The sequence below is a fragment of the Rana temporaria genome, chromosome 5 (genome assembly GCF_905171775.1).
Source record: "Rana temporaria chromosome 5, aRanTem1.1, whole genome shotgun sequence".
Taxonomy (NCBI): Eukaryota; Metazoa; Chordata; class Amphibia; order Anura; family Ranidae; genus Rana; species Rana temporaria.
In genome coordinates this window covers 117976960-117993043 of record NC_053493.1, presented here as the reverse complement: position 1 = coordinate 117993043, position 16084 = coordinate 117976960, and the positions used below count along the sequence as shown (strand labels likewise).

Genomic DNA, 16084 nt, shown 5'->3' with positions numbered 1-16084 from the left:
ATAAAAGAAGAAATTTTTAGAGAGGCATGGAAAGAAGGAAAGGTGTTATGGGAAGGCGTGAACATACAGTTATTCCCTGATCTGTGCTGGCAAACCAAAGCAAGACGTCGGTTGCTAAGACCACTACTGGAACATATACGTAGTCAAGATGCGGTATACAGTTGGGGCTATCCGTTATCCTTAAATATAAAAAGAGAAGGAAGAACTTTTAATTTAAGGGAGCCCTACCAGCTCCCAGCACTGTTTGAATTTTTGGGATCAACGCCAGTAGATGTCCCTAACTGGTTGGAGCTACCAGGCCCAGGGGAAAGAGACGTTAGATAAACAGATGGAAAGAGATGGACAGAGAGAGGACATAGGCCATAAGCCCAAGAGATAGAATGACGGACAAAAGAAAAGAAGAGAGAAGAGAATTTTTTTTTTTTTTTTTTGGGAGCAACAGGGTAGAGCGCCCCCCTTGATCTCTAGAAGAGAGAAGATAGTATTATCAATAGCCTCCAAGCAGGAGGGAGTCCCATATATCAACTCATAATCCATATCCTAAGAAAAAAAGGGGAAAAAAAAAAGGATATGCCAGTCTCGCTCTCCTTCTCTTTTTGGCGCCCGGTTGTGTCTTTTTTTTTTTCTCCTGGGCCCCTGTGTTTTTGGTATTTTCTCTTTTTTTTTTTTTTGAGAATGGAGAATGGAGAATTGAGAAGAATTCCTTTTCAGATTTGGGTTAATAAACTTTCAGGGGCGGTTACAGGTGAAAGGTGCCAAAAGTATTACTCCCCTTTTTTCTTTTTTTTTAGGCCCTTCTTTTGGGGAAGTTCAAATGTTCACATGCCATTATAGGTCTATATATTTTTTTTGGTATTGCTCCGTATTCTTGGTATTTAATCTGTTTTTTCTATTTGTATGGATATATATATATATATATATGTACCGGAAGGGCTTGATGTTAGATAGAATCTTCAATGATCAGATACCTGCCCCCATTATAGGGAGGGACAGGGGTAGGGGGGGGGGGGGAGGGAGGGATATATGTGGGCGTGCTTTTTGGGGGGGGGGGGGTGTTTGAAGACCCGGGGGGGAAAGTGGGTTTGTGGGTTGGAGGGGGACTATGGGGGGGTTAACTGGGGGGGTTGGTTATCACGGTAATATTATAATAACTAATGAGGTAATAATAAATAGAGAATTAATATTGTAAGGGGGGGGGGGGAAGGGGTTTTTGATATTTGAAGTCCAATGTTTGACATTTTGGTTATTGGGGAGGATATATAAGAATAACGGAACACAATGTATCACTTGATATCACTTGATTTAATGACTAGTTAAAGTCACTTAATAGTATAATAAGATACGCACTAAGGGTTAACACATTTAGGTGTGTACAGGGTTAATTAGGTATACTAAGGGAAGGTTAAGTTTAGCGGGTGACACGGGAGGGAGGGAGGGGGGTAGGACGGGAGAAGGATAGGGGGTAAAGGGGGAAAGGGGGGAGGGGGTGGGGAGGGTTCTAGCAGAGTGCCAGCAGGCTGCCCGGTATGATAAGGAATGAGGATAAGGAATGATAAGGTACAGGGAAAAATCAGATTGAAAGTTCAGGGGTTAAGGAAGTAATGGGAGTAGAATAAACCAATATCAGAAAGAGGGAGAAAGGGGATACAGGCAGGGGGGGGGGATAGGGGGGATGAGAGAAATAATGTGTGAAAGATCTGGTAGCTGGTGCTCGGAGATAATACACAGAATTTACCTGTGCTTGCCTGATTATATTTTTAGGAGAAGGGGGAGAGAGGAAGGAAGGGGAACTGAGGGGAAGGAAGAGGTAATCCTTGCCCTCTATATGAACTCATTGGGCCTTCTGCTATGGTTCTTTCCCCCTATTCTCTATTCTCTCTCATCTTTTTTTTTCTTTTTTTTTTTTTGGAGAGAAGGGGTTAAGGGTTTAAGGGGAGGTGGTAAAGTGGAATAGAGAAAAAGATTATAAGGGCCAATTAACGGGGTACACCCGGACCGATAGAAAGGCGTGACTCTCCCTGGTGCTCATACATTTACCCCCATTAGAGCGCCTCTCCTCCGTGTGGAGGGAAGTCGGAGACGCTAAATAATTTTTTTTTTTTTTTTTCTCTCTTAGTCCTATCTGGGATCCTAGGGGATCTATCAGATTGGTACACAAATAGAGAGGAGGGGGCGGGAGTTCCTGCCCACCTTTTTGCGGGGTTATTTTTTCCTTTTTTTTTTTTTTTGGTGTTTTTATCCCTTCTTTTTCCTCCACACTCCTTACTCCCTTATCGGCCCCCCCCCCACATCAATAGAGGGTTGGACGGGGAAAATCTTAGCAAAGCATTAAAATGGCAAAGATATCGGTAATGTCCTACAACGTAAATGGGTTAAATAACCCGGAGAAAAGATCTAAGTTGATGGCAGAATTATGGAGATCAAAGGCGCAGGTAATATTCCTCCAGGAGACTCACTTCAAAAAAAATAAAATTCCAAAGTTGGGAAATCACAGATTCCCAACTGTGTATCATAGTTCCTCATTGACAACAAAAACAAAGGGAGTATCAATTATGTTTTCAAAAACGATAATATGGAAAGAGTCAAGTGTAATGAGGGATGAGGAAGGACGCCTTCTTATTGTGAAAGGATACATAAATGATCAGAAGGTCACTCTGGTTAATGTGTATTTGCCTAACGAGGGACAGGTTGCAGCGTTGGAGAAATACACAGACAGGGTGCATCAGAATATGGAAGGTATCGTAATAATGGCAGGTGATTTAAATATTGCTTTAGACCCTATACTAGATACATCTAAGGGAAGCTCGCACATAGCATACAGCAAATTAAGTAAAGCAAATAAATTGTTACAAGAGATACAGGTGGTAGATTGCTGGAGGACTACCCATCCACACGAGCGGGACTACACTTTCTTTTCAGCTAAATATAGAACCTATTCCAGAATAGATTACATATTTATACCCCGAAATCTGGTACAGGGTATAGTAGAGGCTTCTATTGGGTCTTTTTCACTGTCGGATCACTCACCGATAAACTGTGTATTGGAATGGGGGAAACCCGTAGCACGTGAGTGGCACTGGAAAATCAATGAGTCCCTTTTAAAAGATCCAGAGTATGAGGGAAAGATAACACAGGAGTTGGAGATGTTTTTTTCTAATAATGAGGTGGGGGAGGTGACCCCAACTTGTATTTGGGAAACACATAAGTGTTATATCAGGGGAGTACTAATATCAATGGGAGCATATAGGAAACGCCAGATAGGAGCTCAGATAGAAGGATTGATGGGAGAAATCCGTAGATTGGAAAAAATACACAAAAAGTCATTGGCAATAGAGGCAGAGGAGAAGCTGAAGAAGGTCCGAGAGGAATTGAACTTGCTATTAACCGACAAAGTAAAAGCTGCATTAAAAAGAAGCAAACGTGCGTTTTATGAATATGGCAATAAGCCAAGTAGGATGCTAGCGAGAGCACTAGGAGAAACAAGGGCCCACAACCACATAGAGGGAATTAAAACAACAGGAGACAGGATAGTTAAGTCTTCACGAGAAATTGCGAAAATATTTAGAAATTACTATGAGAGTTTGTACCAATTGAAGGAGGAACAGAATATAGCAAAGATACAGATGAAGGAGGAAAGGACGAAAAAGTATATAGAGGAATCAGGAATGCTGAAACTACCGGAGGAAATAGGGAGAAGTTTAGAAAACCCGATCACAGCAGAAGAATTCACAAATACACTCAAATTGCTAAAATCAGGTAAAGCTCCTGGTCCTGATGGATTCACCCTTCTCTACTATAAGACCTATGCAGATTAGTTGATGCCAAGATTTTTGGAAGCATATAATTCGATAAGAGAAGGGCGGGAGATGCCAGAAGAGGCCCTTATGGCACACATAGCGGTTATAGAAAAAGAGGGGAAAGATCCAGCGCAGTGCGCAAATTATCGCCCAATATCTTTATTGAATACAGATCTAAAAATTTTCACAAAAATCTTGGCAAATAGACTACTACCATATATTCCAGGTCTGATACACCAGGACCAGGTAGGATTCATTCCAGGAAGAGAAGGTAGAGAAAATACGCAGCGGGTGATAAATGCAATCCACCTAGCGCAGTCCAAAAAAAAGCCTTTAGTACTGATATCTATCGACGCAGAAAAGGCGTTCGATAGGGTGGATTGGAAGTTCTTGAAAACAATCATACAACATATTGGACTGCGAGAGGGGATGCAAAGATGGATTATGAGTCTGTACTCCCGACCGAAAGCGAAAATTAAGATAAATGGGATTATGTCAGATCCCCTCGATATACGCAATGGGACGCGCCAAGGATGCCCATTATCTCCACTTATTTTCGTCTTAACGCTAGAGCCTTTTTTAAGGACACTAAGGATGAGAACAGATATCAGAGGGATTAGCGTGAAAGGGGGGGAACACAAGCTTGCAGCATTCGCTGACGATTTGCTGTTTTTTGTAACTGAGCCGGCATTATCTCTGCCTCCATTGCTAGCAGAGATAGATAAGTATGGTGCACTATCAAACTTTAAAGTGAACTATGATAAATCGGAGGCAATGGGGGTAGAGATGAGCATGGTACAACAACAACAACTGACCAATTTTTTCTCATTTAAGTGGACAAACTCACATATAGGATATCTGGGGACTAAAATTCCGAAGAAATTAAATAGAATTTTAGAATTAAACCTGGCCCCACTTGCAAGACAAATTAAAAAAGACTTACTGAAGTGGGATAAGGAGGTATTCACGTGGTTCGGGAGGATCAATATCATAAAAATGAATGCAATGCCAAGGTTACTATATATATTACAGACACTCCCAACCAGAATACCTCAGGGATTCCTGAAAGAAATTAGAGCAAAATTTGCGGGATTCATCTGGGCTGGGAAACCTGCCAGAGTGAGGAGAGATATACTAACACTATCAAAAGAAAAGGGGGGGGTGGGTCTCCCAGACCCACTGACCTACTATGAGGCAGTGCACTTGTCTAGAGCATTAGACTGGTGCAGGACCCCGAAGGACAAACCTTGGATTCTTTTAGAACAGGAAATGGCGGAGATCCCACTGGAGGGTCTAATTTGGCTCTCTAAATCAGTGATACCACAGACAGTCAAGAGACATCCAACGATAGGGACGACAATTAGCATAGTCAAAAAAATATTCAGAAATTCAGAAGGGAAAACAGAAGGGAACCCGATGACACCAATTTTGGGGAATCCAGCGTTTGTCCCGGGCCTGAGGGACTCGGCGTTTAGGAATTTAAAAAACCAGGGCAAAACCAGAGTGATACATTTCTCAAGAGAGAATCGAGTAATGTCAAATGAAGAAATAGAAAGAGAATTGTCCGAGGCTCTAGACCCATATAGGAGAAGACAGTTAAAGGGGTTTCTCCGATCAATCCAAGGACAAACAAGGGTGAGAGTAACACTGTCGGAATTTGAGAAATTGTGTCTTAAGGGAGAACCGGTTAGACATTCGCTCTCACTGTTCTATTCCATAATAAATGAATTAAAAGCCCCACAAGAGATAAGTTTCATCCAAGCGTGGGAAAGAGATCTAGGGGTAACTTTTACGGAAAACCAGAAGAAAAAAATATTTCAATTTAATCATAAAGCATCATTGGCATCTAAATTTCAGGAGGGAGGATACAAGATCTTGAGTAGGTGGTATAGGACACCGGAAGTCTTAAACCAGATTTTCCCAGAAGTGACCAATCTCTGTTGGCGTTGTCAAAAAGAAGAGGGAACCCTGTTACACATTTTTTGGAACTGTGAAAGAGTTAAAGATTTTTGGAAAATGATATCGGAAGTGATAGAAGAAATAACTGAGATGTCTCTAGGTGAGGATCCGGCGACGTACCTGTTGTTGGACATTCCGATATCAATAGAGAAGTATAAAAAATCCCTAGTAAGGCATTTACTGGTCACAGCTAGAGCATGTATCCCAGCCCTCTGGAAGAGCACTTGCCCCCCAGGTAGACCACAATGGATGGCAAAAATTGCAGAGATGCAACTTATGGAGAACCTTACAGCGGCTCTGAGGGAACAAGAAGAAGAGGTGAGGGAGATATGGGCACCATATGTTAGATATAGGGAAAGAGAAGAATAGGATGGGGGAGAAGGAGTGTGGGGCAGAGAGGGGAATCCACCTTTTTTTTTTTTTTTTTTATTTCTGTTCTTGGATGCTGCTATTAATAGCAGGATGGGAAGTTGGGAGGGTGGGAATGAATGAGAGGTTTTTGAGGAATAACTGGGGTATTAATGTCTCAAAGGAAAAGAGCACACGTACATTTCGTGGGATCTAAAAAGGAAGAAAGTCTAGATCCATTAGCAATGACTCTGAGGACTGTAAATAAAGGTAAAGATGTTTAGGATCAAGAGGGGGGTTCGACAAGAGAGTGAAAAATGCAAACTATGAAGTTGATTGATGTGTAAGATGTGTAGGATGTGATAATAACCGATGTATGAGGCAATGTGAAGTGTTGGAAAAATGGTAAAAATAAAGAATTTAAAAGGAAAAAGAAGTCACCTATAATAGAGTCCACCTGTGTGCAATTTATTCAGTATAAATACAGCTGTTCTGTGAACCCCTTAGAGGTTTGTTAGAGAACCTTAGTGAACAAACAGCATCATGACAAACTACATTGAGTGCCTGGCACCCGTAGATAGGTTTCTGCTGTAAAACAAGTAGAAACAGCTCACACCCGGGGATCACGTCTGTCTGTCTGTCTGTCTATATATATATATACACACACACACACACACACACACACACACACACACACACACACAGCTGCCGCCCTGTAGCACTAAAACTGCTATAGGGCGGTCAGCAAGTGGTTAGGTAGGTTCTGGTGCTGTATACTGTTTATTGATACTGCATATGCTAGTATCTTTGTGGTACACTTACAACACCTGGTAGAATTTACTTAGGGAGTAAGAGTGCAGATCTGTAAATACCAAATTTTGGAAACTGCCAACCTGCAAACCCACTTTCCAAATGTCCCCAAAGTAGACAGCAAGAATAAACTTACCATTTCTAGGCAGTCGCTCCCCCTCCAGACGAAGTTCCTCCAGGGGTGTGGTGAGAGTCTTTACATTTGGATTTAAGTTGATCACATGAAAGGGGCAGAGGACACCATCAGTGGAAAGTATCATAAGTATGGGGGAAGGAGGCAGGACTTTCTCTTCATCTGTAGAAACCAGGCAAAGAAAATATTCATGTTACTTTCACAACAGCGTATAACGTGCAAGTACTAGATATTGTTAATCTTGGCAATCCGTTAGCCCAATCTAATAACCAGCAGGCATTTTATTCATTTGACTATAAAGCCAAAGGTTTAGCGAAGGTGGGCAAAGTTTATTTATTTATTTTATTATTATTTTTTTAGTATTGGGTATTATCCAGACTGAAACTATGGAAACTACTGCCAACATGTCATTTAAGACAACCGATTGCTGACAATTGCGCGGTCATGCAATGCTGTCCCCACATTAAATTGTAATAATTTTTTCCCCACAAATAGAGCTTTCTTTTGGTGGTATTTGATCACCTCTGCGTTTTTTATTTTTTGCGCTATAAACAAAAGAAGAGCGCCAATTTTTTTAAAAAAAGCAATATTTTTTACTTTCTGCGATAATAAATATCCCCCAAAAAAAAAAAATTTCCTAAATTTTGGCCGAAACGTATTCTTCTACATATTTTTGGTTAAAAAAATAAAAATCGCAATAAGCTTATATTGATTGGTTTGCACAAAAGTTATAGCGGCTACAAAATAGAAGATAGATTTATAGCATTTTTTTTTTTTTTTTTTTTTACTAGCAATGGTGGCGATCAATGATTTTTATCGTGACTGACATTATGGCGGACACATCGGACACTTTTGGAACCATTCACATTCATACAGCGAACAGTGCTATAAATATGCACTGATTACTGTGTCAATGTGACTAGCAGGAAAGGGGTTAACACTAGGGGGCGATCAAAGGGTTAAATGTGTACCCTAGTGAGTGATTCTAATTATAGGGGGAGGGGACTGACTGGGGGAGGTGATCGATCTATGTACAAGGGACACACCATCGGTCCTCTCTCCCTGACAGGACGTGGATCTTTGTGTTTACACACAGAGCTCCACGGTCCTGCTCAGTTACTGGGCAATCGTGGGTGCCCGGTGGCACACGCATCGGGTTTCCAGTGACGCAGCGGGTGTGCGCACCCTCTAGTGACTCGAGAAGGCAAGGACGTCATATGACGTCCTCACAGAAAGAGAGGCTTATCGTCCCGCCGTCATTTGACAGCGGGCGGTAGCCTACTGGTTAAAATGCAAACAGACTTTCACTAGAAGGCATTAACCAACTCCCTCATGTTACTGTATCTTGGTCAGCCAATTCATTTGGTGCCATCAATGGTAGGACCAAGCAACATCATTCAAGTCAATATCTGCCTGTTATAGCACATGGTTTAGAACAGGGATCTCAAACTGGCGGCCTTCCAGCTGTTGTGAAACTACAAGTCCCATGAGGCATTGCAAGGCTTACAGTTACAAGCATGACTCCCACAGACTGAGGCATGATGGGGACTTGTAGTTTCGCAGCAGCTGGAGGGCCGCCAGTTTGAGACCTCGGGTTTAGAAGCTCTAGGAGATATGCACAAGCGATTCTGGGCCCCTGAACTAATATTATTTGGAACAGCATCAGAGATTAATTCTATAAAACTGAATAATTTACTATTCACCATGATTACAACTGCTTTATGTTGGTGTGATCATTTAATAAAATTTCACTTTATATGGCTATAGCAGGGTTATACAAGCCAGTGGTCAGCAAACCTGTCCTCAGGGCCCACCAACAGGCCAGGTTTTCTGTATTACCTTGGGGAGATGCAGACTAGAATACTGCAATCACTGAGCAGCAAATGATATCACCTGTGATGTATTTCAGTTATCTTGCAAACCTGGCCTGTTAGTGGGCCCGGAGGACAGGATTGATGACCACTGACATAAGCAATATCCAGTCTGATGAAGACCTGACACCTGTATCTCTTCTGACTGCATTTACATTCTTTGGCACTGTGTATGCAAAGCCAGCTACAGAGTTAAGAAACAAACATTCTTGCGTAAAAAGGTGCCCATATATATATTTAGTTTTACAGCAAATCACATCAGCCAAGACTAGAGTTTGCTAAAAGCTATGATTAGCCTCCAACTGTCTGAGCACCTAGAGACATGGTTGCTTTGACCTACTGTGTACAACCAAAGACATTAGGAGCTCAGAAGGATACTATTGAAATTGAACCATAAAAGCACATACTGATTGCTATTTCTAGCCGGCTGGTAAAATCTAGTACAACTCCCATAGGCAAGGTGTCATCGCTGTTGTCAGACAACGGTAGCTCAGCTCGGCCTGCATCTTCCAAAATCCATAGTTCCCAGGTGTTCTGCAAGAGAGAGCATGCATGAGAGAAGAGAAGCAGTGTTTTCTCAACAGCAGTTTGTTTCACCAAAAGTAGATCAAAGCTGCATTAACGTCAAATTCTGCTTTACAAAAAAGGCGTTGTTGGCACCGGTGTTCATTTTCGGACCACTATTGGGCATGTAAAAATGATCCTGCTGTCCTCAAACATATTTAGACACAACTGACATTTTAAAAGATACACACTAGTAACTATGTGTAGTGGTTTTCTGCAGTTGTTTTTGTTTATCAGGCAATACTGCATATTGAGATTTTACATTATTCTTTAGAACAAGTAGGTGGATCTGTAACTCTCTTTTTATAATTTTAAATGTTATCTTTGCTGAGACAATACTGAAAGAAGCCTGTTTATAGAACTCAAATGAGTCATCGCTGCAGTCACTCATCCCTTACTAGCTGGTTTACTATCTAGTAGGGAGAAGATCAACTAAAATCAATCCAGTTGTGCACAAGCAATTAAAAGGGCAGGAAAACTTCTAAAAAACACAAAAGAAAAGAAAATAAGGCAAAAAGGAAACAAGATGTTGCCCCGGGTGCTTCCTATGTAGGATCCTCCCACCTGAAGGACCTTTGAGGAAGTCCGGAGGGATGCAAGCCTGCAGGTGGGAGGAGCCTACACAATGACATCACACAGGAAGTACCCAGGGAAACATCTTGTTTGCTCAGAAGTCTGTTATTGAATTCCCTTGATCTCCTATCAAAGTGAGTGCATTTTTAATTTGCTGAAAAACATTGTTTTAATTATTTTTATGATGTTTTTTCTTTACCTATGGAATGGCCTGCATGGAGTCATGTATAGTGAGAGGTGGGAGCCATTACAACTATTGTTTGGTGGATCAATGAAGACTGTCCAATGGGTGAATCGCCTATTCCCTAGACCAAGCGGCCCTTCGAGTGATCCATCCAAACTCCCAGCTTTAGGTTGTACACACCTTTAGATACCTAGAAATCACTGTACAATTACCTTTGAGTTTGTATATAACAAATATCGTTTGTCCTTTAATTTCTCTGTTACAACAAAAGACCAGGCAAAGGATGGATCTCCCATTGGATATTATGGGTAGAGTCAATATGCTTAAAATTATATGTTATATGTCTTGGCTAAAATTGGCCATAGACGGTTCGAATCTCGGCCAGTTCAGCATGGACCGGCTGAGATTTGAACCATGTATGGACAGGCTGAAGGCACCAAATTAGATCAATAGATCAACTTGGGTACAACCAGCCTATCGGATGCTACATGCGATTATTGCCAACAGTTATTATAGCTGCTAGTAGTAATCACTGTGTTCTCCCAGTGGGGATGGCTCCCCCCACTGGGAGAACACAATATTTCCGGGAGAGAGATTCCCCCATCAACACTGTGTTGATGGGGGAAATCAAGCAATTATCTTGAAACCCATGGTTGCAGAGAAGAAAATCACTCTATCTATGGCTGGTGTGACAGGAAGTCAGGTAAATCTGTGGGTGTTGTCACAAACGGGAGATACATTTCTGCCTTGTTTAGACAATAAGGCAATTGTTATTAGGCGTCGGCTGCAAAAGTAGCCAGGAAAGGTTTAAGGGCGTTGGAAAACTTCAGCTGTTCAGAATGAGGCAATTAAGGCCTCTATAAGTAATCCAGAGGATTACCACTGATTTGCTGCATCCTGAGGCTTTGTGAGTGAAGGAGAGCAGTAGATGAAAGTCTTCTGAGGAGACTTTTCTGTGTGATAAAAATCAAAAAGAGACTATTGTTTTTCTGCTGTATGACCAGCAGTGTCTGCCCAGCACTAGGCTGTGCCAGACTCCCTAGATAGGTCCTCTGTGGTGAAGGTAGACGCCCCAAGTGGCCAGGGTTTATTTTATGTTTGCTTTTGTTTATGCCGTTTGGATGCTTGCACTTGTTTCCAGCAAGATGGAAGAATAAACCAAAACCTTTGTTTTCAACCGTCTTCGACTGCCTGTCTGTATAAATTCAGTGTGTAGTGAACCCATCCAGGGGGTCACACACCCCGCTACCGAGCTAACCCCTTACACTGGCTTAACTTCTCCTGCAGAATGCCAAAGTCCCTTTTCAAACAGATTGATGCTATATGCACAACATTCCATTAGAAACATAAAACCCCTAGAATAATGCTGGAAGTCCTGAAACTACTGGCCCATTTAGTGGGGCTTGCTTTCCCCAATTTTGATGTTGACTACTCACAACTAGTTCACATTCATGACTGGCTTCATCCCTCCTTGGCTAATACCTGCACAACCACTGAAGCAGTCGCCATCGTTTTGTCCCTCTTTAAAACATTATCTATAGATGTCAAGTACCTCCCTGCAAAAGGTACCGCTATGATGCAAACTTCCCTCTCTCCTTCTCGCCATTACAACCAGTATTTCCAAGACTCCACAGTCTGCTTCACCAAATAATCCTCTGTGGTCCAATGCCACCCTATCTGCGAACTTGGTGCTCTATTGACTGTGGTATGGATCAGGCAGTGCCCCCAAGATTCCCATATACTGGAGCATCTGGTATGAAAGTAAACATTTAACATGACACCCCCTTGGCAAAGCAGGAACAAAAAAATTTCTCTGGACAGCCACACTCTGAACAAATTGTAGCCTTTATTAAAAGAAGGACAGCACTAAAAGTCACAGCAAAAATGAAAATAAAACCTAGCCTGACGCGTTTCGCACTGGAACTAGTGCTTAGTCATAGCAGCAAATTATATCACCTTTCTTACCCGTACATCCCGTACGGGTAAGCAGATACAATCTGACAGGGAGCATGAATGAACTACCACGTCACTCCACAGCGGCATGATAGTTCATTGAAAACTACAAGCTGACAGCCACAAAGGCTGCTGGACCTTGTAGTTTTTAATGCAGAGCCCTCTCAATCAATGCCACGGCTGGGTGGGCGGAGCCACTCTTAGCTACGCTTTTATTTTTTTAAATTGTGACCGCTAGCGGGGAGGGAGAAGAAACCCGCTGGCTGTCACAGCGGAGATCAGGGAGTCGGTCTGTTCGTAACATGTTACAGGTTACACCCTGAATATGGGTGTAACATGTTACGAAAAGGTGAACTTATCCTTTAATAACACATATCATTACATCTCCAAAGAAGTAATCGCTATAGCATGAAAGGAAAAAACAAAACCAAAAACACACGTTATACTTACCTGCTCTGCGCAACGATTTTGGACAGAGAAGCCCCGATCTTCCTCTTCTCGGGTACTCCGCCGACACTCTGGCTCCCCCCCCCCCCCACAAGTGCTTGTTCGCTCTCCCTTAAGCCAAAACCCTTATTTTATACCCCTCCTTTATCATCCAGTTACTCTGAAACTAATACAGATGTTACTCAGAAGTACTGATTCTGATAATGAATATCTAGAATTGAAACAATTATCCTTTACTTTTACAACAGAGTAAACGCTAGCTCATCTACTGCATCCTCCCTCTATTTACATGTTTTTGATTTAAAAGGTGTAATGTCTGCCTTTATTTAGCAATCTGGCCAATAATTATCACAATGTGTTATTCTTGTATTGAATCTAAAAAAAAAAAAAAAAAACACACTTAATAAAAATTACTTATAAAATAAATCAATAAAAATACCTGGTCAGGTAGCTTGGCAATTACACTGACTTCTATGGAAGCTGCAGAAGCTCCGAGAAGGACCTCCCTAAGTGACAGAAAAAGAAATGTCATCAGGTCACTTTTTCACCGACACATAATTTCAATTTTTTTGTTTACCTGCAAAATAATTTTCTCCTGAAGTGCATTACCGGTCACAGAGGACTCTGATATTCATGATTATTCTGATGCTACAAAGTTTAGATTAATAGATGTTGTAAAAAAAAAAGAAAAAGAAAAATCCCTGCCCAGAGGGGGATCACTTCATTTTCAAGGGGGATCACTGCCCTTGACCTGTAGAGCACTCTGCCAGCTAGGTCACCGGATTCACTTCATCTCAGAGATCACTGCCCCCCAACCCCCCAGGGTCTAGCAAACATTACAGGTCATCCCCACTCTTGCATGTGGGGTTCAAGTACAGCCCCTCTTGGCATGCTAAACATATAGCATCTGGCTCTGGAACAGGCCAGGATTTACAGGAAACAAAGCCCATGAGAGATCTAAGATATGCAGGGAGGCACATCTATCAAAAATCAGAGTCCTCTGTATTCTGTGATGTAGGATTAATAAATATACATCTCTATGTGCCAATGAATACACAAACAATTAGATTTAACAACTCAATCCTCCCCTAGAAAACATATCAGATACACATGATGCATTACAGGTTCAGGATGTTGCTGACAACATAATGGCAAGATCCTGCACATGTACCAAATAGTAAGATGATCCGGCAAAATCGTAATCCCTGAATTGACGTTTATTGGTACATCAGAGTGACAGTAAAACGATAACTCGTTTCAGCAGTAGCCTTAGCAGTGGAACCTCAGATTGCGATTAAAGGGTTTGTAAAGGTAAAAGTTTTTTTACCTTAATGCATCCTATGCATTAAGGTAAAAAAACATCTGACAGCACCGCCCCCCCCCCCCCCCGAGCCCCCGTTTTACTTACCTCACCGTTCGAAAGTCCCGGGCGCGTGCTTGTCATCCTGCTCGGTTCCCAGCCTGGCCGTTGATTGGCTAGGCTGGGCGGATTGATAGCAGCGCAGCCATTGGCTGGCGCTGCTGTCAATCACAGCGGATGACGCGGCGCGCCGGGGGGCGGGGCCGAGTGATACAGTCGGCGGCTATGGCCGCTGCTGTATCACGGGAGCGCGCTCGCAAAGGCTTTCCACCATGCGAGGGAGCTCGCATGAACGTGGAAAGCTTTTGCGAGGAGGAGCCGAGACAGCCGCCGAGGGACCCCAGAAGACACGGATATGGGTCACTCTGTGCAAAACGATCTGCACAGTGGAGGTAAGTATAACATGTATGTTATTTAAAAAAAAAAAAAAAATTGTACCTTTAGTGTTCCTTTAACGCGGTTAACAAGCGTTTCACAATACGAGCACTGTATTTTTAAACATCCTTAATCGGTTTGCGAGTGTTGTGTTGCAAAACGAGCAGGATTCAGGCCAAAGCGGTGTGCAGTACCGCGTTTGGCCAGAGGTGAGGGGGGCGCCGGAGCCGAACGCCGCCGTTCGGAAATGCTTGGAAAGACACAAATACTCAGTTCCCGGGCCTTTACAAAGTTTGCCGAGGTCAGCCGAGCTGTCCTTGGGCCTTTCCGGACATTTCAGAGGATCTCTGGCGCCCCACCTCTGGTCGCATGCAGTATTGCATGCCATTGAAGTCAATGCAAAACAAAATGTTTTAGTTTCTATTGACTTCAATGGGGAAACTCGCTTTGATATGCGAGTACTTTGGATTACGAGTATTCTCCTGGAACGGATTATGCACATAATCCGAAGTTCCACTGTATTTTGAAAATGATATGGCAGGAGATTATATAATATATATATATATATACACACACACACACACACACACACACACACACACACACAGGCTCCACCTTTGTACAATTAGCATGTCAGGTTAGTACCACAGAACATTAGCATATTTAATTGATATCACCAATCATTCAAGTGGATGGCGACACCTGTTGAGCAGCACAACACAATGTGCTAGTGAGATCCTATGCATACGCAGTAGTGGCCTGGTCAGCAATTTCACTACCGTACATGCGCAGGATCTTGCCCATTATATTGTCAGATATTTCGCAGCAACATCCCGAACATCAACGGTGATGGCAGTAAAGAGTAGTCACTACCACACGCGAGCTTGATCTCTTCCTCTGCTCTGGGGGTAGTGGAAATGCCAGATGGCAGTGCCATTAACTGGTAAAGCTGTTCAACAGCAAGCCATAGAAACCACTGGGGAAGCTGAAAAACCAGGGATGTGCAGATAGGCATCCTTGATATTCACTGTGGTCAGGATGTTCCCCCTGCTGGAGTGAAGCAATCACGACCAGGTGGACTCCATCCTAAATTTTTGCAGAATTTGTTGAGATTCTTGAGGTCCAGAATAGGCCAGACAACTCGGGTTGGCTTGAAAACCGTAAAGGAGGTTTGAATAGAAGTTGTAAAACCTTTCCCCTTTCAGAGTGGGCATGATGGGGGAAGCATGAAAAGGAAAAGTGTTAGAGCTCTAGCTTGTAACCTCTGGACACCACCAAAGAAATTCATCTACAATTTCCTGAGTCCAGACAGCCCGAAGGCCCACAAGCTTCCTCTCACCCATAAAAGTGGGGGCATCCTTTCACTGGAAAAAGGACTTCTTACCAGGAATGGAGGTCTTTGGAGTCCAGTTCTTTATTTGAAACTGGGTGGTAGGCTTTTGCTTAAAGCCAGAGGTCTGTAGCTGATGAAAGGATTGCTTCTTGGGAGCTGAAGAAGGCCTCAGCTTTTAACTCATTGGCTTTGCCTTCTTTTTCGGGGGAAATCACATGCTCTGATCCACAGTCACCTTCTGCATGAAAGCATCTAGGCATGGCCCAAACAAAATGCTCACTGTCAAAGGATAGCCGCCAATGTTGTTTCTTAGGCCTCTTGCACTCTGGAGCTCAAAAACCAGCCAGGAGAAAAGTTTATAAAAGCTTTAGCGTGCA

At 42.6% G+C, this 16084-nt stretch overlaps 1 protein-coding gene across 2 annotated transcripts in view; it reads right to left on the bottom strand.

Annotated features, from left to right (window-relative positions):
- NUP214 (nucleoporin 214) overlaps positions 1-16084 on the bottom strand; it is a 140011-nt gene that overhangs the window by 98962 nt on the left and 24965 nt on the right. For both annotated transcript variants that reach the window (XM_040353063.1, XM_040353064.1), the window contains exons 9-11: positions 13079-13145; positions 9326-9452; positions 7051-7209 (exon numbers count right to left, since the gene is read on the bottom strand). In XM_040353063.1, the coding sequence (XP_040208997.1) occupies positions 7051-7209; positions 9326-9452; positions 13079-13145 (353 nt within the window). The remainder of the gene's footprint in view (positions 1-7050; positions 7210-9325; positions 9453-13078; positions 13146-16084) is intronic.